At 34.8% G+C, this 15,979-nt stretch overlaps 1 protein-coding gene across 2 annotated transcripts in view; it reads right to left on the bottom strand.

Moving 5' to 3' along the window:
* The window catches only part of epb41l5 (erythrocyte membrane protein band 4.1 like 5), a 52,771-nt gene that overhangs the window by 16,487 nt on the left and 20,305 nt on the right, over positions 1 to 15,979 (bottom strand). For both annotated transcript variants that reach the window (XM_038290267.1, XM_038290268.1), the window contains exons 6-16: positions 14,831 to 14,875; positions 13,428 to 13,480; positions 10,563 to 10,683; positions 10,313 to 10,400; positions 10,136 to 10,224; positions 9,976 to 10,045; positions 6,525 to 6,694; positions 5,743 to 5,849; positions 4,414 to 4,432; positions 3,915 to 3,960; positions 3,644 to 3,762 (exon numbers count right to left, since the gene is read on the bottom strand). In XM_038290267.1, the coding sequence (XP_038146195.1) occupies positions 3,644 to 3,762; positions 3,915 to 3,960; positions 4,414 to 4,432; positions 5,743 to 5,849; positions 6,525 to 6,694; positions 9,976 to 10,045; positions 10,136 to 10,224; positions 10,313 to 10,400; positions 10,563 to 10,683; positions 13,428 to 13,480; positions 14,831 to 14,875 (927 nt within the window). The remainder of the gene's footprint in view (positions 1 to 3,643; positions 3,763 to 3,914; positions 3,961 to 4,413; positions 4,433 to 5,742; positions 5,850 to 6,524; positions 6,695 to 9,975; positions 10,046 to 10,135; positions 10,225 to 10,312; positions 10,401 to 10,562; positions 10,684 to 13,427; positions 13,481 to 14,830; positions 14,876 to 15,979) is intronic.

The following is a 15,979-nucleotide window of genomic DNA, read 5'->3' as shown; positions in this document are numbered from 1 at the left end:
AGTTTATGTACTAAATGTCATAAGGCTAAAACAAAAGGTAAAAATAAAACAAAAAAGACTAGATATATGTGTAAATCAAGAGACTTAACATAGGATCCTATTTCCGGTACAGATCGGGCACAGACGAGTGATAAAACAAAGCTATTTAAGCACATTTATTTGCCCAGATGAATCATTAACCTTTTAAACAGTGTAGTTTAGTATGCCAACTATTGTTAGAGAGAAAAAAAATTGTTTTGGCTATTTTTCAGAAAGTAAAATTGAGGGCGACCCAGATGTCTATCTGGTTGTGTATGCGCAAATGAGCTGATAGCATGGATCATGTAGAGACAGAGCAGATCCTTGCATTATGGTAGAAATAAAAACTTTTTCACACAAAGGTAACAGTAAAGTCCTAAAAAAAACGATCCTTGAAGTGAAACATCTTCAGGTTTTTGCTTAGTGCAAAGAAAAATCACCTCAATATCGGTTCCAAATGTTCACATTTTTTATTTTTGGTTAAACCGTTCAGCCCTATTATGTTGTATAGTCAGACCTAGTTCAGAATAAATAAGCTGCTTGTATAATGGATAGGATCCACCTGTAGTTCTTCTGAAGTGTAATGGAAGCCCTGGTTGCTTTGAAGTTGGTGTTTAGGTCATTGTTGCATCTGATGTAACATATAATTAGACAATAAGGGACAGACAGCTAGCCAATGAAGGGCAGTAACACCATAGTCATCGAACCAGCTGTTAGTACCTTTGGCATTGTGGGAAGGCGCCAAAGGTCTGCTGGAAAATATAAGCTTTTCCTTCCAACCTATGTTCTCTGAATATGCTTTGATCCAGCCCTCTGTGAACAACCAGATTCTTTACAGTAGCTTTATTATTCTGCAGCTCATCCTCGTGCAATGACTGTCTTCTGGACACCAATTAGGTCAGCAGTCTTCCCCATGATTCTGTAAGTAGCCAGATGGCCATTTTATAACGAGTTAATATCCTTATTATCAGAGTCACGGTCATTTATTTTTAATTATCTGTAATGCTTTATAATAAAAAACAAGAAATTAAGACCTAAAATATTTCACTCTGTGTGTAATGAATCTATATAATAATCGGAATCATTTGCAGCGTTTTTACATTCTCATAATATGGTCTTCGCAAAAAGAGAGCATAACCTTGATTAACCTTAATTCTTATTCTTATCTTGATATACTGTATATATAGTGTTTGCTTGTTTATTCTTAATGCACCTTTTCCTCCTTGTTTGCACCTTCTTTCATTAATATGCCAATATGTGACCAGTGAATTTCTCTGCTGTGAGATCAATAAAGCTAATCTAATCTAATATAATCTAGTTTTACATAATCTGGCCTTTACAAAATTCTTTGAATAATCAAAATACTGTGTTTATTATTTATTTAACAAAGAAGTAACTAATATCCAAAAGTGAAATATTAACTTTAACCCAATAATCCAGGGGGCATAGGAAGTTCATAAAAACAACACTGTCAACAATATTTCTTTTTATGATTCTTAAAGTTCCCTACATTATAAATAAGCTGATAATATAATTTCTTACTGAAAATAGACCCCAAGAGTTCCTGTCAGATTTTGTTTGCCTTAAGCGCAGGATTATAGAATAAAACCCAGTTTATCTGATGACTATCTGGCACTGTGCAGGTTTTTGAACTCATCAATATGAAACTCCATCAAGTAAGAATGAATCTATGAATGGAAACCATTTTAAATTTTAAGAAGTCATTGCAGATCTTTCCCTTTGGATGGGTTTGGTTAGGTTCTGATATGTTTTAGTAAAAGGTTTAGACAGGAGCATGCGGACAGGAAGCACAGGACAGACGACCAGGGAGAAAAAATTATTAAATACATTCTAGAGCAGAGGTGTCCAAAGGTGAAATGTAAAAAAAAATGTTTAGTCAAAAGTATTTGGGGGTCAAAAAAATATTGTTCCAAACATGTAAAATTACCAGAAAGTTATGTTGTGATTTTTATTTTCAAAAATGTGGGCATGCAAAACTTGTCATCTAGTGGTCAGTATTCTTTAGGAAAGGAGATCTGTAAATTATCATGCAGCCAACTATTAAAGATTTACACATATGCCTCATCAAAAAATGTCTAAAAAATTCCCTATTAAAAGATTGAAAATTAGTTTGAGCACAGCTGAAAAAACTAAACTTTTTGTATTTATTAGAGTTCAATAAGTGAAATAAAATGTTAATTTGATGCACAAGAGAAATTAATAAATATACAAAATGTATTTAATAAAGGACAAATATTTAGTACAAACATTTTAAGTTTAAAAATCTAAACTTGTCCATAATATTTTGCCCAAATAAAAACCCTAACTTAAGACTCCATCTCCATTGACCCTCTGCACTAGGGGCCAAATTATGGGGGACATTACAAAAAAAAAGTCCAGGGTGACAAATGAACCTGGACCCTACTTTGGACACACCTGGTCTAGAGGAAACCCAAGCCTTAAATAAAAAGAAGATGCCAAAAATCAAATCCGCTCCCCGATTCAAGCACCTAAAACATGACCCAAACAGAGCTTCCCAAATCACAGACATTTCCTCCACCGATCAGGTTGGCAATCCATGCTGATTCTAAAGAAGAACAAACAGCACATTACCAAGAACTGCTGCTTGTCTTCTGAAGAAAACATTTATCCAGAGCCAAAAACCAGGCTACCTGCTAAAGCACAGCGACTGATTGGTTAAAGCCAGAGCCGAGGTAAAGAGTTTGGTTGTACCTACCAGCCTGCTTCCAGACCAGGACAATTTATCCTCAGTACATGTTAATACTGGAACACACAAGGAACAGTGTAGGTTTATGGCAATTAAAGTCACTCGTGTGCATTGGATTCCTGACACAAAAACACTGGTTAATAAATCCTTAACCAAAATGAGCTATATCTTGTAGCCAGAGACAGAAGGTGAGAACAAAGGCAAGTAAAGGAAAAATTTAGACAAATGGGTAATAAAGCTCTATAATAGCATTTATAAATGCATGAAAATCCACCAATGAGATTTTTGGGGGGGGGGGGGGGGTTAAATGAGGATCATTGCATTTATTGCAACTGGATTGCTGCAATACCATATTAAGTACAAGATTCTGATAAGATCCTTTAACATTTCAAACGTTCAAAATTTTTTAAATGAGAAAGTTTGCCCAATTTTTTAATTGGTTATATATTAAAAAAGGAAGACCAACATGCACTTTCTCTCTGGCTTTACTCTTTCTCTTTCCGTCCTTTTTACTGCCTACAACAAGACAGGGTCAGGGGATAAGTCCTGCTAAGCCAATCACATGGCATTAGACCATGAAAACACACCTAGCTATCTGCCCAATTCCATCAGCGCCCAGCAGGGTCCAGCCAGTCTGGCCCAACCATTTCTAATCTGGCTTTGTTTTCATCATCATTAGTGAGCGACTTGCTGTTTTAAGATGCCAGCGAGTTCAGCTCCCTTATTCAGGAGATGCTACAGCAAGTCACAACAACTTGAACACAGACTAGGCAAATTTTTTTATGCGTTTCTTGACGCCATCGGGATTCACCCATATACAAATATCACATTTCAGATACTCATTCAGCAGCCTTTGCATCGATAAAATATAAAAACTCAAATTCTCAAGATACTAACCCTCGTTTTTCTCCTCCAGGACTTCGGGGTAAAGCCTCGATTTCTATTGGCCCACAGGTTGAGGCTGGTGGCGGGTTCACCACGGGCATGCCAGACCAGGGGCTTCTGCTTGAAGAAACCTGAACCAAACGCCAAACAAAAACTAGATGGTGAATTTAGGGCGCAAAAAATAAGAATACAGGAATCTAAACACCTAAAACAAGAGAGATGTTAACCATGTTATCAATGAGATAACATGTAGGACTCAATGTGTGAGCTTCACACTTCTAACCTTGTTTCCTTTGTTGGAGCTCACGCCATTACCTGAAGAAAGAACCCTGAGAGCAGAAAAAAGGATTTCCATAAACAACACAGCAACACTTAAAGCCTAAAGTTACAATTACCAAGAGATGCTCAATTTTTCTAAAAATAAACTATTGTTCATCCAAACAGGCTTTTACTTAAACATATGTAACAACAGCTTGTATTAGCTAGACCCTTAAAAGGATTTATTGATGTTACACAAATTATTTGTAATCCATTATGAGTTAATTTAAAAATTAATTTGTAATTTGGGGATCTAACTTCCTCCAGAGCCTTAAAAAATAAAGCCAAGCTGCCATGGCTAAAGTAACCTGTGAGAAACCAAACATTTTAAATCTAAATGCATTGTATTCCTATAAACAGTAAAACAATAATGTGTTCCATTGTATTAATGAATATAAACTGGGTGCTTACAACAGAATACTAAAACAAATAAAAAAAAAAAAAAACTGGTTATTTGTACTTACTCCTGGGGGTGGAGCTGTCCTGTAAAACATGAAAAGTACACAGTTAGATTTGAAGATCCCCAAAACGAATGCACACTTAGAAAAATTAACAGAGAATTACCAACTCTGGAAAGAAAAGGATTTTATTTATTTTTTTTTTACAAAAGGTTAATCGGTTAAATTAAGATGAGAGCAAAGTTGTTTTTAAGAACCTTTAAATTAACTAAATTGCAACATACATCTGAAAAAAAACTTATCTGGTTTGAATAATTCTAGGGAGTTAATCTGTGTTTAGTATTTTTTATTATTAATAAGAGAATTTTAAAGTCAGGGTTCTTACAGCATAAGGCAAGTTAAATTCAAGACTTTTTAAGGACCCGCGGGAACCCTGGTATGCACACTTAGAAAAATAAACAATGAATTACCAACTCTGGAAAAAAAAGGATTCTTTTTTTTTTTTTTTTTTACAAAAGGTTAACAGGTTAAATTAAGATAAGAGCAAAGTTGTGTTTTAAGAACCTTTAAATTAACTAAATTGCAACCATACCTCTGAAAAAACCTAATCTGATTTGAATAAATCTAGTGTTTTAATCTGTGATTAGTATTTTTAATATTAATAAGAAAATTTTAAAGTAATAAAGTATTGCCAGATGCAGGCTGGCAAAAATCCAATATCAAATATTTAAATTCATCCTGCTCTATGAATCCATTGCAAACTTAGGAAAGGAGTTGATCATATAAAAGCTGGTTACCATCTAATGTTATTTGCCAAGTGGAGCACTTATTTTACTCAAACAGTCTTTTGAAGGAAGTAAATGAATAATGCCCGTTGCTTTTTATCATGCAGTATGAACCAATTCAATTTTAAAGAATATGGGATTTCTCATTACTGCCACCTGTTGAATTGTAGGTCAGTTGTCTTTACAGCTGTCCAATAAAAATAGGTTGATTTACATAAATCAGAGCAACAGGCAGAAAAACAATTTCCCAGGATTCCTTTTACCTGAGTAAAACGAATCTTCAGGCTTGTAGTAAAGAAGGAGCTAACTATTACAGCTAATTAATAGATAATAAGTTAATGTTCCATTACAGTACCCCAAAGAGTAGTCTGTTGGGGTCAATGAGTCTCCATAAATGGTTTGAAGGTTTTCCTTCTTAAAAATGTGAGAATGTGGGCTTTTAAATGTCAGAATTACTTATTAGACTGTAAGAAACTGTTATTAATGGAACTTAAATTTTAGAAATAAAACAAGTTTAATATGGAGTTTATCAAACTCCCCTTTTTCCATCAGAGTTTATGAAATGAGTGAAATTAGGCGTGTGATTTTTATTTTTCTATGGTTATGTCACCTCTGTTTTGCATGGTTCTTCTGGAGTAACGTCGACTTGGTCTCCTTTCAAATGAGGCAGATCGCCTTGCTTTGCTGGCCTTGGTGGTCTGATACTCTGTCTTTCCACTGGTCAAGAAAGAAAAAAAAAAACAACAAAAGTTATTTTTGTCTTTCCTTACCCCACAAATCCTAAACCCACGATGAAATGTACTTTCACTGCGGCAACTATCAGAGCAGTGAACCTTGCTGAACTCTGAGACCATCCAGGCGATAGCCTTTTCCTGAAAACAAAACCATGTGTCCCCCTGTGTTAAATCAACACTACCACCACAGCTTATCTCACAGGATAACTTTAAACACACAGTGGGGAGCAAGCTGGCCTCTGCATTATGTTGACACCGAGTACTACTGTAGTGGTGTAATCATTTCATTTACATCCAACAATAGAATCTGTTCCACAGAGAAAATGATGGAAAGCAATAGCATTATATGCTTTCCTACAGCATTTTATTTCTCTGAATTTAAAATCAAAAGTCTAAAGCTCCAAATCGTTCACTTCAGTGTCTTTTCTCCAACACCAGTTCCTAAACAGTTGATGCACATCGACCTGGAGAACAAAGTTCAACCACCTTCTGCCTCAAGCTGGTTATGCAGCATCATGCTTATTGCAAAACTGCCTAAAGGAAAGTCAAACTAAACTTTCTCTTTTTGGATAAATTTTAACAACTTTGAAACAAGCCAACACCCCCACACATAATATTAAGATTCAACCCCTCTTTTTCTCCTGTGTGTAGCTGTTACCTGTATCTGAAGCGTGAGCCCATGCGTATGAATCCAGAGCGAGCAGAGTTTTTCTGTACTGGTCCTCTCAGCCTAAAGAAAGCATGGTGCTCCACTGCACACTTCCAAAGATGCTTACAGGCTTTGGGATGGTCCATCCTGAAGACAAAGGTGTGCTCCTGCTCTTTACCCTGAAAAAGAGTTCAACTAGCTTAAGTAGGAATTTAAGAAAAGCTTAAAGAACAATAACATTCACTAAAAAGCCTTTGGTGACTCAAAATGGTGCAGTGTGAGTTCAGCTGTCTTTGTATTCCAACTCAAGCTCCTCTCTAATGGTTATTGTCTCATTGTTAGCAAAGTCCCAAAGGTTTAGTTCACCTTTGGATTGTCAGTTTTCAACAGGTTCTAAGACTATCTTAAAGTAGAATGTTTTTTTTTTTTTTTTTTTTTATAAAACCTACGGTGGCTGAGAAGTGCAAAACACATTTACAATTCAAAAACACATTAACCAATAAAAAACAAAATAATATTTGAAGAAACAAAATTATATTTTATGAAACAAATGTATTTTTGAAAAAAAAGTTTAAATTTTTAAAAACACATTTACATTTTAGCAAACAAATTTACATTTTAGGAAACAAATTCACATTTTAGGAAACAAATTCACATTTTAAATAAGTTAGATTTTAGGTGAGAGAAAGTTTCATTTTAGAGAAAAAAAATACATTATAGTCGAACAAATTTACATCTAAAAAAAATTGACCGTTCGGAAACCCTTGTACAAGTGCAAAGACAAAACTGCAAGCGGCAAAACAGTTACATAGCCAAAAACAAATTAACAAAAGACGGCTACACGGAAAGGGAATGTCCCAGTGGCCGGATGTGACGTCACGATTACCCTGACTAGTAGTACAAACAGCTCAATCTGTAGTCCTCCTGCTCTCACCTAAAATCTAACTTATTTAAAATGTGAATTTGTTTCCTAAAATGTTAATTTGTTTTTAAAAATTTAAACTTTTTTTTTTAAAAATACATTTGTTTCATAAAATATAATTTTGTTTCTTCAAATGTTATTTTGTTTTTTATTTGTTAATGTGTTTTTGAATTGTAAATGTGTTTTGCACTTCTCAGCCACCGTAAAAACCAGTAGTTAGAGCAGCTCAAATGATCATGTTCCATCCTCCAGAAAAGGTTTTCATTTTGCACGAGAAAATACTCCAGACCAAATGTTTTTGTTATTTGGTTCATCTTAGAGGAGCTAAATGGATTGCACCTGCGGTACTGTTAATTTTACAGATGCACTGTATGCTCCCCGGCGCCGCACAATGGCAGCACACTGCTCTGCAAGGGGATGGGTTAAATGCAGAGGTAAATTTCTCCAATGGCAGATCAATAAAGTTCAATTATTATTATTATCATTATTATTGTTTCACTCCGTTTATGGATCAGTTTCGCCAGTACTAACAGGTTTGTGCATGTTTTTTATATACACAGATATTTAGCAAATCAGGTCCCAATTTCAATATACTTCAAAGACCGTAACAGTTATTCACAAAAATGTCCTCGTTAAGAAATAAGATAATATTTTGATTTCTTTTTCCTATATACTGTAGTACTTTCAAGTACATATTACAGTTTTGGGGCCAATTAAAAATATAAAACATAATTGACTTATTTTAACTTAAAAAACAAACAAAAAAATGAAGAAATTATACTAAACAATTATTATTCAAGCACAGCTGATACTCCTTTATTTCAAAGTGTGCCTCCAACAAGAGCAGTTTTTTCTGTCCTTGGTTCCCCTCTGCAGAAATAACTGGCACATTACTTGCTTTCATTGTGAACAAGCTGAACAAAAGGTTATGGCTTGCAAAGACGGTTAAGAGATGAACTGGGACAGAAATCCTGAGACACATTTCAGGCTTGGAATGCTGACTCATCATGCCAGCAACTCTTTCAAACACAATAAAACACTAAATAAGTAAATCAAAGACTTTAACATACTTACGGATCTACATAAAATCTTGACAAGCAGAATATTGAATAGAAAAACCCCTGGTTACTTAACATCTAATGGTTTGTAGACATTGGCATAAATGTTCAATGTTATAATCTGATCTGAAAAGGAAACTCAAAGCATGCATTTGTCCTCTTAGGAATACGAGCCAAACAGTTCAATTTAGGTCATGGTAAAGGGACAATATTGTTTACTTAATTTGCTCACTTGTTTAACTGAACAAGAAGTTGGTTTTCAAGCTGAAATTGAACTTCTATGTGAGGTGTGTGTGTGCAAATGCATGAGAGAACGATAGGGAGAGAGAGGGGAGGGGATGCATACCAGAAATACCAGAAGGGGCAGGTTTCTTTATTAACCCCACTCAAAGACCTCCTGGACAGACATAAACAGACTCTTTGTCTCTCTTTTACAGTATTTTTTTTTTTTTAACACTGTTACATATTGTACTCGGACATAACTTCAACTGAACATTTACTTAAAAAGAGTATTTCTTTTGGGGGGATGAACCTTTGTAAAATAAATTGAAAAACCTCTTGTTTGTTTCATTAGATATTTGGTAAAATTTTCTGATTTATATCAAAGTATGAAACTGTTTCTACACTATAGCATAACACCGATAAAAAGGTTTGTTTTATCATGACGCTGAAACCTTTTTGTTTAAAGCACCAAATAAGTTAAACACAATAGAAAATTCTGGAAGAGTTTTTTGAACACTGTCCTCCACCTGGAGTAAAGCTCAGGTTTTCTAGCATTTCCACTACAGTAACCAGGGCTTGTATTTTTGTTGGGGTTTTTTTGTGTTGTTTTTTGGGAAGCCATCATAACTTTGTATGCATGTATGTACTCATTTCCAAAAAAAAACCCAAAAAAACAACTACTCAGTCTTTACGTTACCTTTATCAAACAAATTTTACTCAATATGTATCTCGGTTTGTGAAAAATCTTTTTCAGCCTTTGAAGAGATTATAATCCAGTTTCAAAGAGCTGTCAAATGACCACAAGTTTGTGCTTAGAACAGCAGGATTTAATCCCAACTTCAGCGATTTCTTTTCTTTTTTAGCCTCAAAAGCAAGAGAACAATGAAATCTGGTTTGGCCCGGATCGGGTTTGTAGGAGTCTATATAGTCATACTTAGTTCTTATAAAACCATGATTGTACTGTATCTGCTGAAAACCATGGCTTTATTCACTTAATGAGATCCTTCTCCCACCCTATAAAAGCTCTGCTGTTAGGAAGAGTTACCAGTTATTCCTGTTTCCTCCACAAGGGAAACACTCAGATGAAACCAAAAATTTTCCAGGTCTTACTGTCGCAACACACCTCATCTGACCATGTGTGACTGGAGAAAAAACAGCTGCAGGCATGTTTACCACAGAGAGTTTGACACTTGTTATCAAGCATGACTAATGTGCATTTAACATGATGATCTTGTAGGTATTAGCGTGTGATTTTCACCTGGTCATCATCCTCCACCACCACAAGCGTCAGTTTGCTCTTCTTAAAATCCAAACGAGTGATCTTGGGCCTTCAATTGGAAAAAAGAAAATAATTAGATTCAGGACTTGCAGGAAAAAAGAGAGAAAAAAGTATATATCTGTGTAACGGTGGAACGTGCCAGAAGAAAAGCCCGATCTTGGTCTGGCCTTCAAACACCAGGACTCCAGTGGGTGTTAAACCCAGACTATACTCATTACCATCTCTTGCCTAGAGGGAGAAAATAGAGAAAATTGACTACCAATGTTTTTTTCTGTACATTTAATGCTCACAAATGAACAAGTTATATCTTATTTACCTTAACCATATGCATGTCCACCCCGTACATTTCTAACCACTTCGCTTTATTTAGGTAGTTGATCTCAGCCTGAGCTGGCATCTGACCTCTGAAAAATGGAAAGCCAAGAAAGAAATTAATGCAAACTCAAAGCAGGAAAAAAGGGATCAGTGTGAAACACCAGAATATGGTAGACTTATCAAAAAATGGTAGTTTTACATTTTTAAACAGGCCTTTAAAAAAAAATTTTCTACATAAGCCAAATACCTACCGGCACTCCTTCCATGCATTATAGATAGCGAGCTCCATTTCCTCTGTTTGCTCTGGAATAAACCGGAATTCTGACACCAGGTCTAGATTATGTTCTAGTGGGTCACAGTCACCTAGTTCAGCTAAAAAGAAAAGGACGAACACTAGTGAGTTTTAATCAGATCCTTATCAAACATATCAAAACAGATAAAATACCTTGAAATGTTCCTATACTGCTTAATATGCATTAAAATGTATCAAGTATGTAAATTATTATTAGAGAAAGATCCAAATTTACTAGTTTTGAGCAAATATTTTATACATTATTTTACAACGTTCAAAAAATATATTTTTACTTGAGCCAAAAAGTGTTTCTAACCCTAAATGAATTTACCTTGGAGAAGGAAGCTTGGATTATGTTCACACAATTGAACAAATCATAAGCAATTCATTAAATTAATAATAAACCAAATAAATTAACTGAACATAAAGTCTAACATTGCAACATTAAAATGACTGAGGGGAACCCAGCAAATCACAGGAAGTGCCTCATGCAAAGAAGTTAAGTGTAGAAAATGGCAGCTTCTACAGAGTTACAAAGAGGGATCAAACATCAATCACCAACTTAAGGTCTAAAACATAAAAAAATGAAGCCCTTTTCTATTATTATGTAAGAAAATTCTATAAATCTACCTCTTGGATATCTGGAGCTTTTTGTTATAAAATGGATTTCAATATTCTGTAAAAATAAATAAACTATGTTAATTCTAATTATAGACAAATGTCATAATTATCACAAGGACTCTAAAGCTGGCATCATGTTTTAACTAAATCTTACACATAACTATTTGTTTTTTAAAGTACTGCATGGCTTGACATATAAATCAAAGCAAATTTTCGGGTAAGCCTACATCCCAATCATATTGTAATCATATTTTCAGATATAAAATCTAAAAGAAAACAACTGAAGGCAAAAGTTACAGTAATAAAAACACAACATGGATTAAAAGTGCTTTTTATATCTAAATTATAATCCACCAATTTAGAAGCAAATTTGAAATACTCATTCAAACTGCCAGAGCACAGAGAGGGGAACCAGTGAAAAAGGATAGAAGGAGAGAAAAAACAGAGCGAGGGAAAGAGAGAAAACAGAGAGGGTGTTGGATTAGGGGGCCTCTGAAGAGGACTGAGCGCTAATGAGCTGGCACCTTACCCAGAGCTGGCTATGTATGTGTATGCACGTCCATCCAACAGATTGTGCACGCAATGCCATTCCATAAAAGCCTTACTCTGACTTTTATGAAATGTTTCTGAAATAAGCAGGATGACTAACAGCTAGAGGCTTGTTTTATATTAAAGAAAGAATCTGACAAAAGGTAATCAAGTTCAAAGAACCTCTTAAAAATTAACAGTAGATGTCAACAGAATCTCCCACAAAAGGAAGACTTGATTAATGTGATACATGACATCTAGATGATGGAAAAGTTTACATTCATTTTGAAACAAGACGCGGAAAAAATTCATGAATATTGGGACCCCTTGGATTACATATGAATCATCTTTTAGATCTGTTCTTCATGTGGCTGCTATATTTAACAACCCTCCACCTCCAAGCTACTCATAGTTCAATTAATTGTTAGTTTTTTCTCCTTTCATGTAACTAAGACTGCAGACTACACTGTAACTAAATGTTCATGTATCACGATGTAAATACAAATTAAAAACGTGAATAAAAAAAAAAATGTACCAAATATTTTCTAAAGTAAATGCAGTGTCATACAGAGCTACTGTTAAACTTTCCGTGAAGTTTTCCTTTCTCTGGTGGAAAGACTATTTATTGAAATATAAAAAATAAAATAAAAAAAATTACTACTAGAAGGTGCCCTGGTGCAAAAAATAATGGTGACATATTATGTTAGGTCAGCATCTCCATGAGTCAAAACTTAACTAAACTAACTGAGACCCGTGCAACTAAGGAGATGGAACGGCAACTAGTCAGAATTTATACTTTTAGGCTATTAAAATTTGTAGATATTATAAATAACAATGCTATAATTAATATTTTCTGCGTGAGTGTGAGTGTTTTCTCATAAATGTATTAACCAACACCAACTGGTCTGCACTTATATAGCGCTTTGTTCAGTCAGGGGACTCCGAAGCGTTTTACATTCAGTCATTCACACGCTGATGCTGGCAGGCTAAACTGAAGCCACAGCTGCAATGTGGCCCAATTTAGAAGTGAGGTTGCCATACAAACAGCCTCACTTGTAGGGCAGTTTGTATTGTTTTTTTTTTTAAAGAGTTAAGTATTAAAAAGTTTAAAAATCAGTCGTGGAAATATTTCAATCAAGTTAGTAAAGGGTCTAATTAATTGAAATGAATCATATTTAAATCAAAAACCATTTAATCGACAAAACAAACCACCTTTTTGATTCAAAAACACTTTTTCCTCCTCATACACGCGTAAAAAATGAGCCTCTAAGGCTAAATTTCTATGAAGCAGACAGAAATTTCAGCGTGATGGCCAGAAACACTGTGATTGCGCGATGCTGTTGTTTTTAAAGGTTTGGCTACAGGAAACCTGCTAAGACCTCTAGGTATACATAAGATCGCATATATGTATTTCACACCATTGAAGAACTGACCTTACAAATGGGAGAACCCTGCAGTTCTGCACAATGTGCATGTATGCCACTTTTATTTTACCCTTTAATAGTTAGCATCAGCTAAAAACAATTGGCTCATTAAGCCTCTAGGATACAACAGTGAATGCTTACATGTTAATATTTTGACAAATATGAATCCAAGGAGTCTTGTGCAATTCTGATACAACAAACTGATTTATTTTGATTTATTTGAAAATGAATGAAACCTTTTCTATACTTACCCTGTAAAGAGAAGGCAGCCAACTCCACGGCTGTGTCAAAGGGACATTCAAGCCTAAAAATAGAGATATAGGAAAGGTTTAGAGTGGGATTAAATTCCAAAATGATAGAGTTAAATATATTTGAATTTGAAATAAAAAACTTATTTTACAAGCCAATATGATACCAGGAGTTATAAGCACCAGATATATTTAAAAAAATATAGGAACAAGAATTACAAACTCACTATCCAGCTAGCCAAATTATGGAGTTACAATGAGAAAGATAATTCAGGTAAAAGAAATGTAATATTAAGAAAATGTGTGCTGGACTCCCATCAGTCCAGCACACCATGGAAGTTAATAATCTGAGTTTCTGCTGTTATTCCTCTGTTAGGTCCTCTGCATTTTTGGGTCTGGCGTCTCATTTCTAAGTAAAACTCTAACTCCACATAGTTTCTCTATTGGGTTCAGCTCAGGCCAGTTTGTCGGCCAATCAAGCAGACTAACATCACGGTCATTGAACCTGTTAGTAACTTTAGCAGAGTGGACAGATGCCAAGTCCTAGTACTCTGAAGAACTCTAAAAATCTTGGTAGATGGCTAAGTCAGGCGAAGTTAGCCGTAAACATCAGAAACAACAGGGGACCAACACCAGCAGATGACATGGTTGATCAGATTAATGGTGGAATGACATCACGCAACATAAATCATGTGCCTCTCCACCCCCCCTTCAGACTCTGGGATATTGATTTAGAATGCAAACTTTACTTTCATTTGAAAAGAGGACTTTGGTCCAGTTCTCTTCCCCCTCAGCCCAAGGTTTTGTGTGGCTCTTGATGTGCTGACTCCATCCTCCATCTAAACCCTGTAAAATCACTAAAATTCCTGTACATATGTTGCTGGTTCTCTTTGTCTAACCAAATGTTCTCTTTTTTCCCAACCTTGAACACATTTTCTTGGATACTGCACAGCATGAACAACCAGCCTCTTTAGCAGTGAACTTTTGTTGCTTATTCCTCATGTTGTGGCCTAAATTGTTTTATGGATGTCTATTAATTTTATTTTATTTTTTTTAAATGAATGCTTCCACGCGTGTATGCTTTTTCATGACATTTTATTTTTTTCCAAGAAGTACCTGCAGTGTCAAACCATGCAAAGCTGAAAATGATGAAAAAAAAAAAAACATGGCTATTGCGTTATTTCCTGATTTGAAAAGGTGTTCAAACTTTACTCTGTAATAGCTCATCTTTTTTTTAAATCTTCCAAACCATAAGGCAGAGATGCTCATTGTGAATATGCAAATTAACCGTGAAAGTTGATTAGTAAAACAAGTTGCCACAAAATGACAGGAAAGTATTTCAAATCTGATTCTACTGAAATTACTTCATCTAACTGGTTCATATAGTGTATGGAAATCCCACATACTTGCCACTGAGGATATCTTGCTTTAGCTGTAACACAAAAAGGTATCTGAAAGAAGAGGAACACAGAGCGGTGAAATACATCAATGGATGGTCTAAAAAAACATGAGATTTGATTAAGGTGATAACCATTTTAGCTAAAATAATATCTGGGAACATCGATTCAAAGGTTTGGATGAGGAATTCAGGAGAAAAAATAATTCTGCAACTGTGAGTTATTGTGATCTCTAAAGAATGCAAGAGAAAAAAAGAAGGACACAAAGAAAAAAGAACCGGTGACAGAAAGGACACAAGGAAGGAGGGAGGACAATATACAAAAAATTAGGGATGCACGATATTTGGATTTTGGCCGATATCCGATATGCCGATACTTTAAAACTCGTGTAGCCGATAACCGATACCGATACTGATGTTAAAGCTGGACAAAAATAAGTAGTCATTGAAAATAGCAGTTTTGTTATCCATTTCTGAAAAACAATATACTGAAATATATTTTCATATGCTGATATCAGATTGATTTTTAAAAACGCGGTATCGATCTATTTTACTTTCAAAATCTCGTGAAATTTCATCGTTCTGTTACAAACTCTCGTGATATTTTGCAAATTCTTGTGAGATTTTGTTAGTAAAATAGATCGATACCGCGTCAATATATCAACATATAAAAATATAGCAAAATTTCGTGGATTTTCGGGGGAATTTCATAGCATAACGATGACATATAGCAATATTTCATTAGTAAAAAAAATTGATATGGTGTTTTTAAATGGCAATATATCAGCATATGAAGATATTGGGATATTTTAATGTATCAATATTTTTTCCCTCGTCTTTAGAAGTTTTTAAGTCTGTAAAAAGAAGTTTTTGAGGAAGAAGTAGTAGTATTTTTATTTTTTTTTTAGACTTTAGAAACTCAGAAGCTGATCAAATATCGGGTTAAATATCGGTGGGGAGGCCGATTTCCGATATTCGGTTTTAAGGCTGATACAGGCCGATACCGATAGGGAGCCGATTATATCGTGCATCCCTACAAAAAATTAACCAAAGTATTAAAAAAGGGTACAGGAGAGTACAGGAGACAAAATAGGAATGCAAGAGGGAATGATACAAGAAAGAAAGTAAGAAAAACTGAAAGAAAGACGGACTCAAATAA

The sequence above is a fragment of the Cyprinodon tularosa genome, unplaced genomic scaffold (genome assembly GCF_016077235.1).
Source record: "Cyprinodon tularosa strain WSP-4 unplaced genomic scaffold, ASM1607723v1 ctg278, whole genome shotgun sequence".
NCBI classification, from domain to species: domain Eukaryota; kingdom Metazoa; phylum Chordata; class Actinopteri; order Cyprinodontiformes; family Cyprinodontidae; genus Cyprinodon; species Cyprinodon tularosa.
Note: the sequence above shows the minus strand (reverse complement) of the source record. Positions and strands in the feature narration are given on the sequence as shown.